This window comes from Hydra viridissima, unplaced genomic scaffold, assembly GCF_058129835.1.
Source record: "Hydra viridissima isolate aposymbiotic clone 2 unplaced genomic scaffold, HvirCarnegie_v1 scaffold_5, whole genome shotgun sequence".
NCBI lineage: Eukaryota > Metazoa > Cnidaria > Hydrozoa > Anthoathecata > Hydridae > Hydra > Hydra viridissima.
In genome coordinates, this window is record NW_028324304.1 from 5,044,626 (window position 1) to 5,059,648 (window position 15,023).

At 33.1% G+C, this 15,023-nt stretch overlaps 2 protein-coding genes across 2 annotated transcripts; both read left to right on the forward strand.

Moving 5' to 3' along the window:
* The first annotated feature begins 1,138 nt into the window (after positions 1-1,138).
* LOC149888123 (metabotropic glutamate receptor 3-like) lies at positions 1,139-5,144 on the forward strand. Its single transcript, XM_090088389.1, has 2 exons — positions 1,139-1,203; positions 1,995-5,144. Exon 2 carries the CDS (start codon positions 2,060-2,062, stop codon positions 4,685-4,687), a length of 2,628 nt encoding a protein of 875 aa, XP_089944515.1. The 5' UTR covers positions 1,139-1,203; positions 1,995-2,059; the 3' UTR covers positions 4,688-5,144.
* A 6,195-nt stretch (positions 5,145-11,339) lies between these two features.
* Positions 11,340-14,471, forward strand: LOC145189388 (metabotropic glutamate receptor 7-like). Its single transcript, XM_080066012.2, has one exon. The coding sequence runs from the start codon at positions 11,505-11,507 to the stop codon at positions 14,094-14,096; it is 2,592 nt and encodes an 863-aa protein (XP_079922138.2). The 5' UTR covers positions 11,340-11,504; the 3' UTR covers positions 14,097-14,471.
* Positions 14,472-15,023: the final 552 nt, after the last annotated feature.

Consider the following 15,023-nt stretch of genomic DNA (forward strand, 5'->3'; position numbering starts at 1 on the left):
GTTTAGTTATTAATCGATTTTTTTTAAAAATTGATTAATCGGTTAACACCCCTAATCGAGATTTGGTTTTTCTGTTGATAACAAATAATAACGATTAAAGAATTGTTTTTGAAATTTGTTTGTACCATTTCTTATCTTAGCCTTACTTGTGCTATGGCTTATCTCAGCCTTTATAGATTCTATTTGCCGCCCATCTAAATTGTATAATTCTTGCATTCAAAAATTAAATCGTTTACTTAAGAAACATACTTGAACTATTCTCCCCTGTGGGGCGTGAGAAACACTCGGTCTTAAAATAAAACTTTTTATTCTTTAAAATTGAAAAGTTTTTAAAATGAAAAATTAATAACTAAATGTTGGTTCGTTATTTTTTTAAAAGCAAGTTGTAGGATTTTAATTAAAAAGCGCCATTGCGCAGCTTAAAGGTATGATAAAGTTTGAAAATATAACCAAATAATTTTTTTAACTACGCATATTAATTATTTCAGCTTTGATTTATTTCAAACTGATGAACTTCGTTCTTTATTATTCAATAATAAAAAATCTCCAACCCTAAGTTACGATGTAATTCTTTCGTACAGCCGCATAGAGTACGTATACCTGGCTCTTGTAAGAAGCCACTTTTTAAGACAATTTTGTTTTCAAGGATTTCAACGTAGCAACTGTCAAGAATGTTATTGTTACGAGCGTCACAAATAGGATATAAAACACTTTTTAGAGAGTTCTACAGATGCTCTGTTTTTCAGAGTTGTGTTCATCTTGTCACCAAACATCTTCGCCGTTTAATCTCGAAACTGGCTATTGATACTAAAAGAGTTGAAAACGTTTTACAGTACAATTGTGTACTCGATGTGGTATTATATAAAAGTACCCACTTTTTTGTAATAACGTTCAATGATTCTTTTTTGTTTTATTATATATTTGTTATCATTATATATGTTGCAACCGCATTAATCTGTCTTTAATGTACAGCCATCTCACTAGCTTTGCAGAAAACACTGGTGACGTCAGTGGTGAGCAAAGTCAAGCAATATATATATATATATATATATATATATATATATATATATATATATATATATATATATATATATATATATTGCTTATATATGTATATATATTGCTTATAGCTATAGCAAATGTCGGAATTCAACAAAAAATTTGTTCTTCAGAGTTATAGAACGAACAAAACAGTTAATTCGGGTAAGTCTGTCAATTTTTTGTGCATTTTATAAGTTCCATTAAAAGGGATTTTAAATCATTTCAACAGAAACTTCAAGTATTTAACACATTCTATAGACCGAAACAAATCATCGAAAATCCCATTCGAAAAAAAGATTAAGTTTTTATAGATAACTGGTTTTTAAAATAGGTTTTTCTACCAACGAAACTTCGACTTATTTAAATTTTTCAACGCAAACATCTCTCTCTTTCTGAAGCATTTAATCCTTATTCTAAAAAGGCATTAGAATAATGCTATTTGTTTGCAAATCCTTTGTGCTCTTCTGGTCTACAATTCTAGTAAAAGTTAATCTGCTGACTTTTTTCACATTAAATCTTATAATAGAATTAAATCAACGATCTCTTAATCCGTGTTTGAATGGTGAACAATGCGAAGACTTCAAAAGTCTATTTAAGTTTGAAGATTTAAGAAGTTCAGATTTTGGGTTCACGACATATTTGTGGACAACTATGTTTATTTGTGGATAACTATGTTTATTGACGGTTTTCATTTATCATTTATAATTTTTAAGTTTGTATCTGTTGAACTTTTATTGCGTTTGGTTCTCTGGGAAAATAAAATAAAGATTTTTACTACAAACAATAATGGGATTTACATTTTAAAATATCAGCACATAAAACAATAAAAAAACTTAATTTAAAAGTAACATTTCTGAGAAGAGGGCGACTTTTACCATATATGGCAACATAATTTATTATAACTATTTTACCAATATGGCAACATAATTTATTATAATAATTCTCACTATCAGTTTAGATTAGTAAAAAAATATCAAAGTCAAACGGTTTTTTAAAATAATCTTTAAGTGGTGATACAATGATACTGTTACTATGGTTGAGCGTTTTCATTAAGAGAAACGCAGTACTTACGGAAGATTGTCCTCATGTAACGAGCATCACAGAAAAGGATTCTTATAACTTTACTCGACTGACTAGCATTATTGATGGAAATTACACCATACAAGCGCTTCTTACATTCACTAAACCTGGCGGCCGTTGTGATGAAGTGAGTCTTTCTGGTTTGAATAACTATTATTCGATTAAGTACGCCATTGATCAAGCTAATAAAAAAACTAATCTAACGCAACCGGTAACGATTGGGATGCAATTAGATGATAACTGTGATATGTTATCGGTGACAATGGCCAGAGGTATCGAAGTCACAACTTTAGCTAAAAAGGCATCTGAATGTCATGATGAATTCTTGCAGTGTAACACCACACAGGGAGAATTATACGGTGTTAAAATTCCAACAGCAGTTGTTGGCACAGAAAAAAGCGTCACAACTATTCCCCTTGCAACCTTAATGTCTCTTTATCAAATTCCGTTGATTAGCCATTCCTCATCCAATCGTTTATTAAGTAGTAAAGAGATGTATCGCTCATTTGTTCGCACGATTCCATCAGATAGTTCGCAGGTGAAAGCAATGTTGGAGGTCATGAATCACTTTAATTGGAACTACGTTTTTGCCATCGGTTCAAACGACGATTACGGTAAACTGGCAATCGCTGAGCTTAAAAGCGAAGCAAAAAAACTAAACATTTGTATTGTTGATAATTTCTTTATCACGTATAGAGGGAGAAATATGTTAAATGAGATAGATAGTGCCCTTAACAGGATAAACACCGAAGAAAAAGCCAAAGTTGTTGTCTTGTTTTGCTACTTTTTAGGCTTAGGCGATGCTATCTTAAACAAAGCCCATGAGAAAAATATGTTGCGCATGTGGTTAACAAGCGATGCGTGGAATCCGGAAGCACTAAATAAAAACTACATAAATAACGTTCCAGTAAATCAAATGCACGGTCTCTTATCAATCTCAATGAAATTTTACCCACATCCTGAACTACATAGTTATATAGAGAATGAGGTCGTTACAGACTTTAGATGTAACATGTGGCTGCAGAACTACTTTAAAAATAACTTTAATTGTGAGCCACATAACATTTCTAGCAATAATAAGACGTTGTTGGGAAATAATTGTAGCATTGAAGTAAGCCGCATAACTAAGCTGCTGAATGACGAAGGTCAGAACTTCAGTAGTTTAACAAATGCTGTGACCGTGCTGACATCAGGAATTCAAGCATATCTGGAAACTTACTGCAAACCCGGAAACTGTTCTATCCCCACAATTAATCATACAATCTTAACAGGAATCATCAAAAACATCTTCATTCAAAATGACGACGGTAGTTTCATCAGCTTCAATAACTCAAATGATCCTATGAATGCGTCTTACACTATTGACAACTTGCAGTATGACAATAATGTCTGGAAGTATGTTACCGTAGGGAAATGGTCAACAAACCGAGATCCTATGCTTACTATTGAAGAAAATTATATTAAATGGCCCACGTGGTTAAACGGGTCGTTGCCACAATCTCGTTGCACAGAACCATGTGAAAAAAAACAATACCGTACATTTAGGCCGAACGGATGTTGCTGGGATTGTTTCTACTGCACAGGGCTCAGATACTTTTGTAATGGAACTCATCAAAGCAATTGCCCAGATGATTGTCACACCGAGAACAATCTCAATTGCACAAAAACCGAAATAAATTGGTTTAGTTACAAAGATGAACTTGGGATCGCAGTTATTATTGTCACCAGTACAGGTTTACTTTTCAACATTCTCGCTAGCAGTCTTCTCTTTAAGTTCCGACGCTTCCTGGAGGAGGATGGACCATTTTCACGTACTTTATTGTTTTCTAGCATTTTGCCTTTTCTCAGTTTTTCCTTCGGGTTTTTGAATGTTTTCGAGCCAACCGGTTGGTTGTGCAGCATACGCTATGTAGTTTTCTTTTTGCTTCTAATGTCTTTCTCGGCTTGTTTGTTAGTTAAAACAAAAATAGTAGATGAGTACTTAGAAGACAAGACACGTAACTATAAGTGCAATCTGCTGACTGCACAAGTTGTGGTTTTCATACTTCTGCTTCTAGTGGAGATGATTCCGATTTTTATTCTGATTTTTACCCAGGACCGAATTAAAATCGTTGACAACGGAACTTCAATAACAAAAAGCTGCTCTCTCGCTTTCACTGCGCCAAGCCTCGTCTCCAACTTTCTTCCGTTGATCTTACTTATTGTAGCAACTTGCTGTGCATTCCGTGAACGCAATCTGGAACATGTTTTTTACGAGCCAAAGTTTTTTAGCTTTACTTGTATTGCTTTATGTGTTGTCATGGCTGCATATCTGCTTACATTTAACTTCGTTAAAGACGAATTGAAATCCATAGTTATGACGTTTACGCTGACTATCTTCGCTTTGATTTACATGGCTTGTTTGATACTGCCAAAAATATATGTCGGACAGGGACGCCATCGTCATGGGAACTCGTTTCTCCAAAAGAAGCCAGCAAATACATTTAGAGAAAGAAAAAACACAGCGTTAAGTAAACGTGACTCAAATACAAACAATAACAGAGAAAACAATACCTCAGAGCAATGAACTTATACATTATAAAGCTTTCAAATTTCAAGTTCTCTTCTGTGACGTCTTTTGAACAGATTAAGTTTTACACTTTTATTTAACTTTACCTAAACGTTTCGATGTTGCGATAAAACTTCAGGCTTTGAAATATTTTGGATCCAGATCGGACATTATTCTACGGACTTTAATCAAGTTCATCACGGTTAACAGAAGCTCATTTGCATCGGACATGAATGTATAAAGTAGAGAGGACGCACCCCGCTTTCAGTGGCGTCACCCGTCACAACTAGAAGATTAAACTGTAAAGTCACAGCAGCTTAACTGCATTAAAATGTTTTCTAGCCAATAATGGCAGTTCTAGCATGTTACGCAAGAAGTGTTGTCCATGTAACTCCAAAAGTCTAAACATTCATTTAATTTTTCTTCAACCCATGAGCTTAAATTTATAAAGAAAAAGCATGAAGCTTTGTTGAAAGAGGTTTCTTTTTTTTTTGCCTAAAAAGAGTTTCTACTCTTTTTACATTATTTCATCAACTGTTATTAGCAGCATACGTTTTTTAACACCCTGGGAGGACATTTTTTGTTCTAGAATGTCATCAAAGTATCCACAGTTTTTAATCTGCAAACTGGATATGATACATCAAGAATTTGAATATGTGATTGATGATATTGATAAGAAAAGTAAAGAAATATAAAACCTAACTCTTATCGTAGACCATCTACAAAAAAACCTTGGTTGCGAAAAAGAATTTCTGGTGAACTTAAGCTTTAATATTACCTCAGTTTCGCTTTTTTTAAGTGTCGATTAGCCATGAAAATCCTTCAGTGGCTATTATTTCCATTATTTGATGTCCGACAAATAAGCTTTTAATTTGGTTTTAAATAACTTTCGAAAAAAGTTCTTCAAACAGTCAAAAGCTTCAAAACATTAAAGAATCGCTTCATAAGACCTAACTTTACATGCACTGGAGGCATCAACTTTACATGCACTGGAGGCATCAACTTTACATGCACTGGAGGCATCAATTCATTGAGACAAAGACGTGTTTTATTACGTTACGTAGCTTTATAATACTTTTGTTTAGAAAAGCATCAGGAAATGCTGTTTACAAGTGTTTATAAGCTTTTAAAATGTGATTGGGTCTATATTGAAAACTGCACCAAGGTGAGAATCAGTTTGGGAAAAATTTGGGAAGCAAATATTTCAATTTTTGTACTACGCTTATTTAGAGTTCATATTCAAAGCTCTACTTTATTTAATTACATAACTTGATTAATTTGATTAATGATAATTATGTAATTAAATTAATTACATAATTATCACTTTTTTTTTTAAAAAAAATTATTATTTCGAAAAGAAATATTTAGTTTATTTCCGAAAAGAAAGAAAATTTCAAAAAGAAAGAAAATGAAAGTAGCGCTTATTTAGAGTTTTCATTTGGCAAAAAATCTGTAAGTCCTGCAGCGAGCTGAAAAACGGGAGTTTCTGTGACCTTGTCTTTGATGTTTAGAAATTTAAAATTGAAATTTGAAATGTTAATTTGTCTATAGTTTTGCTGACGATAGATAACTATTGGTGTGACGGATTTAAATTTTCTCCTGATAAGGTAAAAATGCTATCACTAAAAATGCTAAACAGACGATCACTCTCTGCAGAGATTATTAAAATATATAAAATATCTCAAATATGATAAATCTAAAATAATAATATATCTAAAAATATAAAGGTTAGAGTTAGGTTGCTTGGCAAGCGGGGGAAGTTTGGTTTTGTTACTCTTCCGCCATTTTATTGGATTGACGTTACCTTTTTTAACATGTCTTGGCAAACCTAACAAGTGCTGTAGCTCCAATGCTAACGGAGGATTGCCACTAGATAACTCCTCCTTGGTATGTGTGTGTATATATATATATATATATATATATATATATATATATATATATATATATATATATATATATATACAACTTATGTAAAAACTCAATCTATATAAAAAATTTTTTGAAGTTTTAATATAAAAAATATTACCGTTAGTTACAAGTTAATGTACGGATATCTTACACGTTATTTAACAACGAAGAAGTTTTCGGATCAGTAATTTTTTATTTATTTTTATTTTTATTTTTTTACATTTATTTAATGATAAAACAAAAGATCTTTAAATAAGGTATGGCACCGTCTTGTAGAGAATTTTATGCTCTATCTAAATGGGTAAAAATTATTTTAAAAAACTTAATTGTGCTTTAGCAAACTTCAAAACTCTTTTCGTTAAAACTTTTTTTTTTTAAAAAAAAATTGACTTCAAACTCTCGATGCTAAAATTAAATTTTATTAAACTAAAAAGGGCAGTTTTATAGAGAATTTTATAAAAAGGTTCTAGTTTCAAATTTGAATTTGCTAATTCCGGAAAAAAGTTATGAAACAAAAGCTGAGGAAATGATTGTCGGGGGGTGGGGGGGTGGGCGTGGGCGTGGGGGAGAAAAGAAATTGCAATTTGCTGCAAAACAATATCAAAGTGGGCGAAGTATAGAGGTATTCAACGTATAACATTTAGCTTTTCATAAGAGCGTGCATAACAACAACGTCTAATCACATACTAGAGGTACAGCAACCGGGCGAAACACAACCGGGTTAAACACAACCGGGCGAAACACAACGTTTCAATTTATTTCTGTTTCAATACACATCAGTTTTGCTAATTTGGGATCAAAATAAAAAGTTATTTCAAAGTACTTTAAAAACAATTTCATGATGCAAAAGTCAACAACTTCGTGCAATTTGTGGAATTTTGAAGATGTTGGTATTTCAAGCGATCAAAACAGACAGCATGTAATTTTCAAGCGTGGTGCTTAAATTTGACAGGTAAATGTTTAAGTCTACGTGAAATTCCTTAATCTCAGGCCAGCAGATGTGGTGACGCTTCAGGGAGTGTTTTACAACTCCAAAAAGAAGCTGAAGTTCCATTGGTGGAAACAAATCTAAAAGAATGAGTTGATCTAAAAGAGTGAGAAGTGGCTGGTAAACAACATTCTGAAATTCTTTTGCCCTTTTGGTTCTGCTTTGCTAAACCAAATGTCCTTGGCGAGTCACAAAGATAAAGTTGTTTTTTGTGCAGGGATAGGAACTGGCATGCGATTGCAACCAATAGATAATGATGGCAAGTTAGGTCACAAAAAATAATGGATTGAATTCCTTTGCCTAAACCAAGTCAAAACTTTTTCAACATTTTTATAGTTTTCAGGAAGATCCTTACAAACTGAATCAAGAAGTTGCTCTTTGACTCCAGCGGCCTAAGATGTTTTGTGTGTCAACAGCCGTTTTTATAGTGAAGAATTTATATCCTCTGAAGGCTAAAGATCAGTAATGCCAAGAGAGACTTTCAAAAAACTAACTCCATCAATACCAAGCTTTATAATGTGGTCTTTGCTTGTACCTTTGTGTTGAGTGGTTTTTTTAAGAAAGTTGTTCAAACATTGACAACGAACAATTGTTTTGGCTAAAGATCTTTGATCTGTGGAGATAGAAGCAGTGGAGTTCACAAAGTCTTCTGAAAGCTGTTGACCAAACTCATGTTCAGCAAATTTGGCCTGAAATTTTTTCTCCAGAATACACTTATCCAAGACATGGTTTAAAGTAAATGCAATGATTTTTGTGCTTTTGTTTGATAGATCAGATTTGACCTGTACTTTTAGCCATTGTTTAATGCACTGAAGCAAGGACTCGGGCTTGAAATTTTTAGAAAATTTGAAGACCCTAAATTAGAAAGGAAAATAGTTTCAATATTAATAACAATAAATGCTAAGTATGAAATTAGAGGATGAAATTCTTAATGACTTGAAAGTTTCCTGAGAAAAAAAATGGCTAAGGGCATCAAGCAATTCAGTGGTAAGTACCGAATTTTGCGACAAATGCACAGAAATGCTTAGAATTTGCTTGTAATGTCAATTCTGTGATTATTTAGTCAAATTGGAGCCTTTCACCGAGATTTCTTGGAGCCTTTGGACATTTTCTGTTGTAACCTATCAGGCTGAGCACGAAAATGACAAAGACAATAGTTTAAGAGATTCAAAGTAACACTTTCTAAACATTTTTAAATTTATAATATCCATAAAAAAACTTTTTTACTGAATGATTTTTAACATTTTTTTTAGTTGTATTGCATCATACAATCAAAAAATATCAAATTATTCCCCCTAATATTTGAAGAAAAAAAAATTTGTGAATATTTATTTACCCTGTTTACATTTTCAAATTTATAATCAACTTTTCTTTCTCGGATGTTGTAACCGAATTTCAGCCATTTCATTTTTGTAATCCTGGAGGTGTATATTATCATACCCTAAAAGGGTTTTGTTGACTTTATCCCATGTACCAGTTTTTGAACCATCGAGTTTATGAAAAGACTGGTGTATAGGGGGGGGGGGACCACCAAACACCGTATTTACAACATCCAAATTGGATTGGATGAAACAGAAACAAATTATTCAACGGCTCAATAAAGTAATCATTTCAGCTATTAAATTGATTCCAGTTTACTTCAGTTAGTCAACTCAAACTGGTCGAATTTTCATTAAAAAAAAATCAATTAATAAATCAATTAATTTTTTCAGTTATGGGTATTTACGATTTATTTATTTACTACGATTACGGCAGATTCGTTCGTACGTATCACTTAAAATAGTACGTATTTTCAGTGATAATTATACCAAGCTAATATGTTTACCAACTCATTCGTCCCACATCCTTCAACTTTTAAACGAGTTGGCCGCAAATTACTTAGAGAATTTCATCCAACTACAAATTTCAACAATTTAACAAAGAAGGTTTTATTCTTCGAGCCAAAACTTTTTAGCTTTGGTGACGAATTGGGTGAGGAATTTACATGAACATAAATAATCGGTGGATTTCAAAACACTGGTTTTTTCACTTGATATCAGTAAAGTTGATCAATCAATATTACAAGTTACTTAAATATTTCAAGTACCATCTTAGCCTACTTCATCAACTTCATCTGAGTCTGCTTCATTATCCTCGTCCCAGCCTACATAATTGTTTAAAATTAGCCAACATCGAATTCCGACGATTTAGCAATTTAAAAATTTACAACAGCACTAGTGACTTCTGCTCAAACGTAACAAATATTTTAATACTTCACAGAATGACTCGAAGGTAATTTGAAAAATGTTTTACAGCGCCACCATGTTGACACACAAAAACCCAAGAGCTAACATTCTGAGACTTGACGCCTGAGACTTGAATTGTCTAAGAACGTCTGAGTTGCTCAAGAAACTGAAGCAAAACAATGTTTTTAATTTCTCAAACTCAAGTTTTATTGAAAACATAACCGTGCAAAAGATTATAAAATGAAAAAATTCAAAAAAGAGATATTATTTCTGTTCCTCCACATTTTTTCATCACAGCACATCAGTATTATGCTTAATAGCCTCTAGAGGCATAGAATCAATTACGTTGATAAGAACATTTGTAAGGATATCTACTCAACAATCCGAAAGCATCTGGAATAAATCATTTTTATTGGTCAGTTTTTCGCTTATCAATTGACGATCTAAATATTCCTAACGATTTTGGATTTAAATCTGGGTATTGAGAATGATTTTCTGCAAATTTCGTTTTTGGATTTTTGTTTTCATTTTGAGTTGAGCGATTGTTTAATAATGTTAATGGTTTCTTAGCAGGACAATGACCAAACAGATTATGCTGACGCAATCGACGTTTTGTAGTATCTACGCTGCACTTAACAACAAAATTCTTGCTCGAAATCTTATTTTACTTGAAAGCACTTATGCGGGGAACTTGTTTTGATTTTCTTACCAAAGTTGAAATCTGTCTGAAGTTCTGTAGTCATCATTGGCCAGCCTGGACGATGCTTGTTTTCAACTGTCTTTTGCTCTCTATATCTCTTAATTTGAGCGCTAATTGTTTATTAAGCCACATCATAAAGCTCAAAAATTTGCTTATAAAGAATGTCCTTTTCTACATCACGTGTTAATAAATTTTTCTTTTCTCATGACGATTCCTTAGACTTTCCCATTATTTTTTAAAATTCAATTCAAGTTAAATATTATCTCCAGAAAATTAATTTTAACATAAATACATTTTTCTGAATAAAATTTTGATTTTCTAAACGGGGCATGGAACTGTTTATAAACTTTTGCACGGTTATGTTTTCAATAAAATTTGAATTTCTCCCTTCGGTTACAAGTAATCATTTTTTTGAGTAAGTTATACTATGTAATCCCATAGGACCAATTTTTAAAAATTTCATTCGTTTTCAGTGAAAAGTCAAAATGTTAAGACGAAAAAACTTAAAAAACTTAAGCTGTTTGTAAACTTTTGCACCCTACTGTATGTTGTTACTTATAAATAAAACTTTTCTTTCTCCATAATGAAAAATGGGTGCTTTGTTTTATTTTTAATTTGAAGATATGTCAATTCTTTTTGATATTATCACGTAGCAATCTTATTTTTTTGATAATTCATTTTTCAGTCGCAATAAGATTATGTAAAAAAACAATTAGTTTTATATCATATAAAAATTTAAACAAAAGAAAATCTTCTATTATGAAAAAATAAGTATTTTATGAAAGGAGCTTTTTTTTATTTGCTTTTCGTCAAAAATCTTCAATGGGAATTGAGAAACGATTGATTTTTTTCACGTATGGCAATAGAATTGCACAAATTATTGAATAAAAGAATAAATTTTTAGTTTCAGAGAACAATTTTCTGTTTAAACAAATGAAATATTTCGAAATTTTACAAAAACTCCAGAGGAAGCATACTTATCGATTTAAGTAAATTAATAGCTTTGAAAAAGAAATGCAACGGATTGCATATTGTAATTGCTTGTATATTATAATAATAGAAATTTATGCAGAGATGACTGTCAAATGCCCCAACAGAAAAAACATTTTTATACCCAGCAACATTACATCAACTAGGCTCACTAGTTTTATTGAGGGAAATTACACAATACAAGCTCTCCTTACATTCACTGATTTGCAGAGCCAATGTGATAAAGTCACACTCAGCGGTTTGGTTTATTCCTATGAAATTAAGTACGCGATTGACTTAGCTAATAACAACACTAACCTTACACAATGGGCAACAATCGGGATGCGATTGGATGATATCTGTGACAGCTTACCGGTGGCAATGTCAAGAGGTTTAGAAGCTGTATCGTTGGTTAAGAATGCATACGTTTGTCAAGAGGAGTTTCTGCAGTGTTCACGCTTCATCAAAACCTCGTCAGTTAAGCTGCAGAGAGCAACTGGCATTATTGGCGCAGATAGAAGTTACACAACCATTCCTCTAGCAGCTTTGATGTCGTATTTACGGATTCCTACCATAAGCTTCAGTGCTTCGAGTCGCTTGCTAAGCGACAGTGGAACTTACAAGTCGTTTTTTCGAACCATTCCTTCTGACAGCAACCAGGTTTTAGCAATGCTGGATATTATTGCAGAGTTGGGCTGGAACTATATTTTTGCTATTGGCTCTGATGATGATTACGGTAAATTTGCTATTAACGAGCTCGAAAGCCAATCTCTTTCAAGAAACATTTGCATTGTTGCAGTTCAATACATTCCTTACAAATCTGTAAATACAACATTAAGAATCAAAGAAGCTGTATCCAAATTACAAAACAACCCCAACGCGACTGCCGTGCTTTTGTTTTGCTATATGTTTGGATTAGGAGATATACTTTTAAAAGAAGCACACGAACAAGGTTTAAACCGGTTATGGTTAACTAGCGATGCATGGAATCCTGGAGCAGAAAGCTTAAATATGTCGCTCGTAAATCAAGCGCACGGACTGTTAGCAGTTTCTTTTAAAAGGTATGAGATTCCTCGATTCACGAGTTATATTGAAAACGAAATACAAACGGACTTTATGTGTAACATGTGGTTACAGAACTTTCTCAAAAACAACTTCCAATGCGAGCCGACAAACATTTCTAGCGATAAATCGGTGTTGCTGCGTCCGAACAATTGTTCTGTACCGATAAATCAACTCATGGACATGCTGTCAAATACGATAAAGAGATCCAGCAAGTTAATCGATGCCGTTACTATCCTCACACGCTCCATTCAAAAATACTTGGAGCTTAACTGCGTGACAGGTAAAAGCTGTTCCATTCCGAATATCGATTACGAAAGCTTGACAAACATAGTCAAGAACATCTCATTCGTTAACGAAGTGGGAGAACAGATCGCATTCAACAACTCCAACGACCCTCAGTACGTATTCTACACTATTGAAAACCTTCAGATGAACAAATCGTCCGGATCGTTGAACTTTGTTGTTGTCGGTAACTGGAGCAAAACTCTCTCTCTTGACAAAGACCGAATACAGTGGCCGTACTGGTTCGAAAAAACAGAAACTAGTCAGTACCCTATTTCACGTTGCAATCAAGCGTGTCAACCGGGTCAAATGGTCACCGCTCAAATCGATTGTTGCTGGAGTTGTGAACCTTGTAAAAATAACACTTATTCAAAGACGGTCATGGCAGCGAATTGTTCGCAGTGCGAAAGCGGTTACCATACCGTCAATCATGTCGAGTGCGTTGTGACTCCGGTGTTGTGGCTGACGTACAATGACCCCGAGGGAGTCGCAATAATAGCGGTATGCAGCATCGGTATGATACTCAACTCTATGGCTTGTTTGCTCGTTTACATGTTTCGAGGCTTTCTTAAGACGGACGAGTCGTCTGTGCACATTGAGTTTTCATGTTTTTTGTCGTTTTTCTGTTTTATGTTCGGGTTTTTACACATATTTGAGCCCACAGTTTTTTTGTGTCACTCGCGAAACGCCGCATTTGTGCTGCTGTTGATGGCATTTTCTGTTTCTCTAATCATGAAAACAAAAATAACGAGCGAATACTTGGCAATGAAAGCCAAAAGCACGCTGAACGGCAACTTGCTTATCACAAAAGCTGTATTTGTATCGTTGTTGATGGTCCTTGAATTGGCTTCTGTCGCTGCTTGGATTAGCGATTCTAAGAAAAACGTCGTCGAGGAAGAGGTTATAAAAAACGGACTATTAATCGACAGACGTTGCTCGGTTGAATTCACTACCGCTGGTTTGGTATCCCACTTTATTCCACTCATTTTGCTCATAATTGCGACTTGTTGTGCGGTCCGCGAGCGCAATATCGCTCATTCTTTTCACGAACCAAAGTTTTTGAGTTTTATGTGTATTGCTTTGTGCGTTTTAATGGTAGCCTACTTTATTACATTCAATTTTGCAGCGAGTACATTGAAAATAGTAATAAAAGTGTTTACATTGGCCATCTTTGGATATATTCACTTAGTCTGCATCATTCTTCCAAAATTGTATGTTGCCTATCTACGTTACACTGATTTATTTATATCGATGAAACCTCGAAAACGTAAAACATCGATTGAAATGTAAATCCAGTTGCATGCAATCTTAAAGCATAATTGTTTGCGGTTATCAATTATATTAATTATGAAAAGCATATTTATATTTAGGAAAGCTGGTGATTTTGATAATATTAATTTGTTTTAAATTCAATGAAAAAAAATCAAATTGCTGATGCTTTTTTTTTTTAATTACTATTTTATTCGCTTTAAAACTCTTCTAATAAACATGATAATAATAAAACGGTACCTTATCTTCGGTACCTAATCTTAATAAATAATCTTAAGTGCAAAACTTTTTTACAGTTGATTTCTTTTTATAAATTTCTTAACTCGGATTTTTTTTATACTAAGCCTCTTTTATAATGAATTCTGATAACCAATGAAATAAATCACTTAAAAACGATCCCTTTCTTGTTCAATGGTGTTCTTGGAAAAATTATGTAAGTGCTCAATGCCCCAATTTGTAAAGAAGCATTATTCTCACTTCCCATTGCTGAACACTACAGCATGTAGTGATCTGCAGCGGGAAGTTTAACATTTAGGGTAAAGTAGGGTAATTTCGGCAGGGAGATAATTTCGGCACCCCTTCAAAAAACACCTAAAAATATTTATTTATTGGAATAATTAAATCATAGTTGGGTATTGTAGCAAGATAAACAATTTTCCTAAAAATATTGCTTTAAACTTTTATTTTTACATTATAGGTGCATTAATTTATGATTATTAGCTTTTTCTTAACATTTTTACCTATTTGAAAATGTTGGATAAATGATTTTTTCTCGAAAATTTTTACCAAAAGTTGTTATTTATTTTATTCAAAAATATAAACTGAATAAAATGTGAGCAGCAATAAGATAAAAATCAAAGTATGTTACAAGATATAAAAGTTTCTCCAAGGACTGCTCTAAGGAGATAATTTCGGCTTATTAATAGTTTTTAATTTCGGCAGTGCCGA

Excerpts from the sequence above, each read along its gene's own strand:
- LOC145189388 (XM_080066012.2), top strand. The coding sequence starts at position 11,505 with ATGCAACGGATTGCATATTGTAATTGCTTGTATATTATAATAATAGAA.
- LOC149888123 (XM_090088389.1), top strand. The coding sequence starts at position 2,060 with ATGATACTGTTACTATGGTTGAGCGTTTTCATTAAGAGAAACGCAGTA.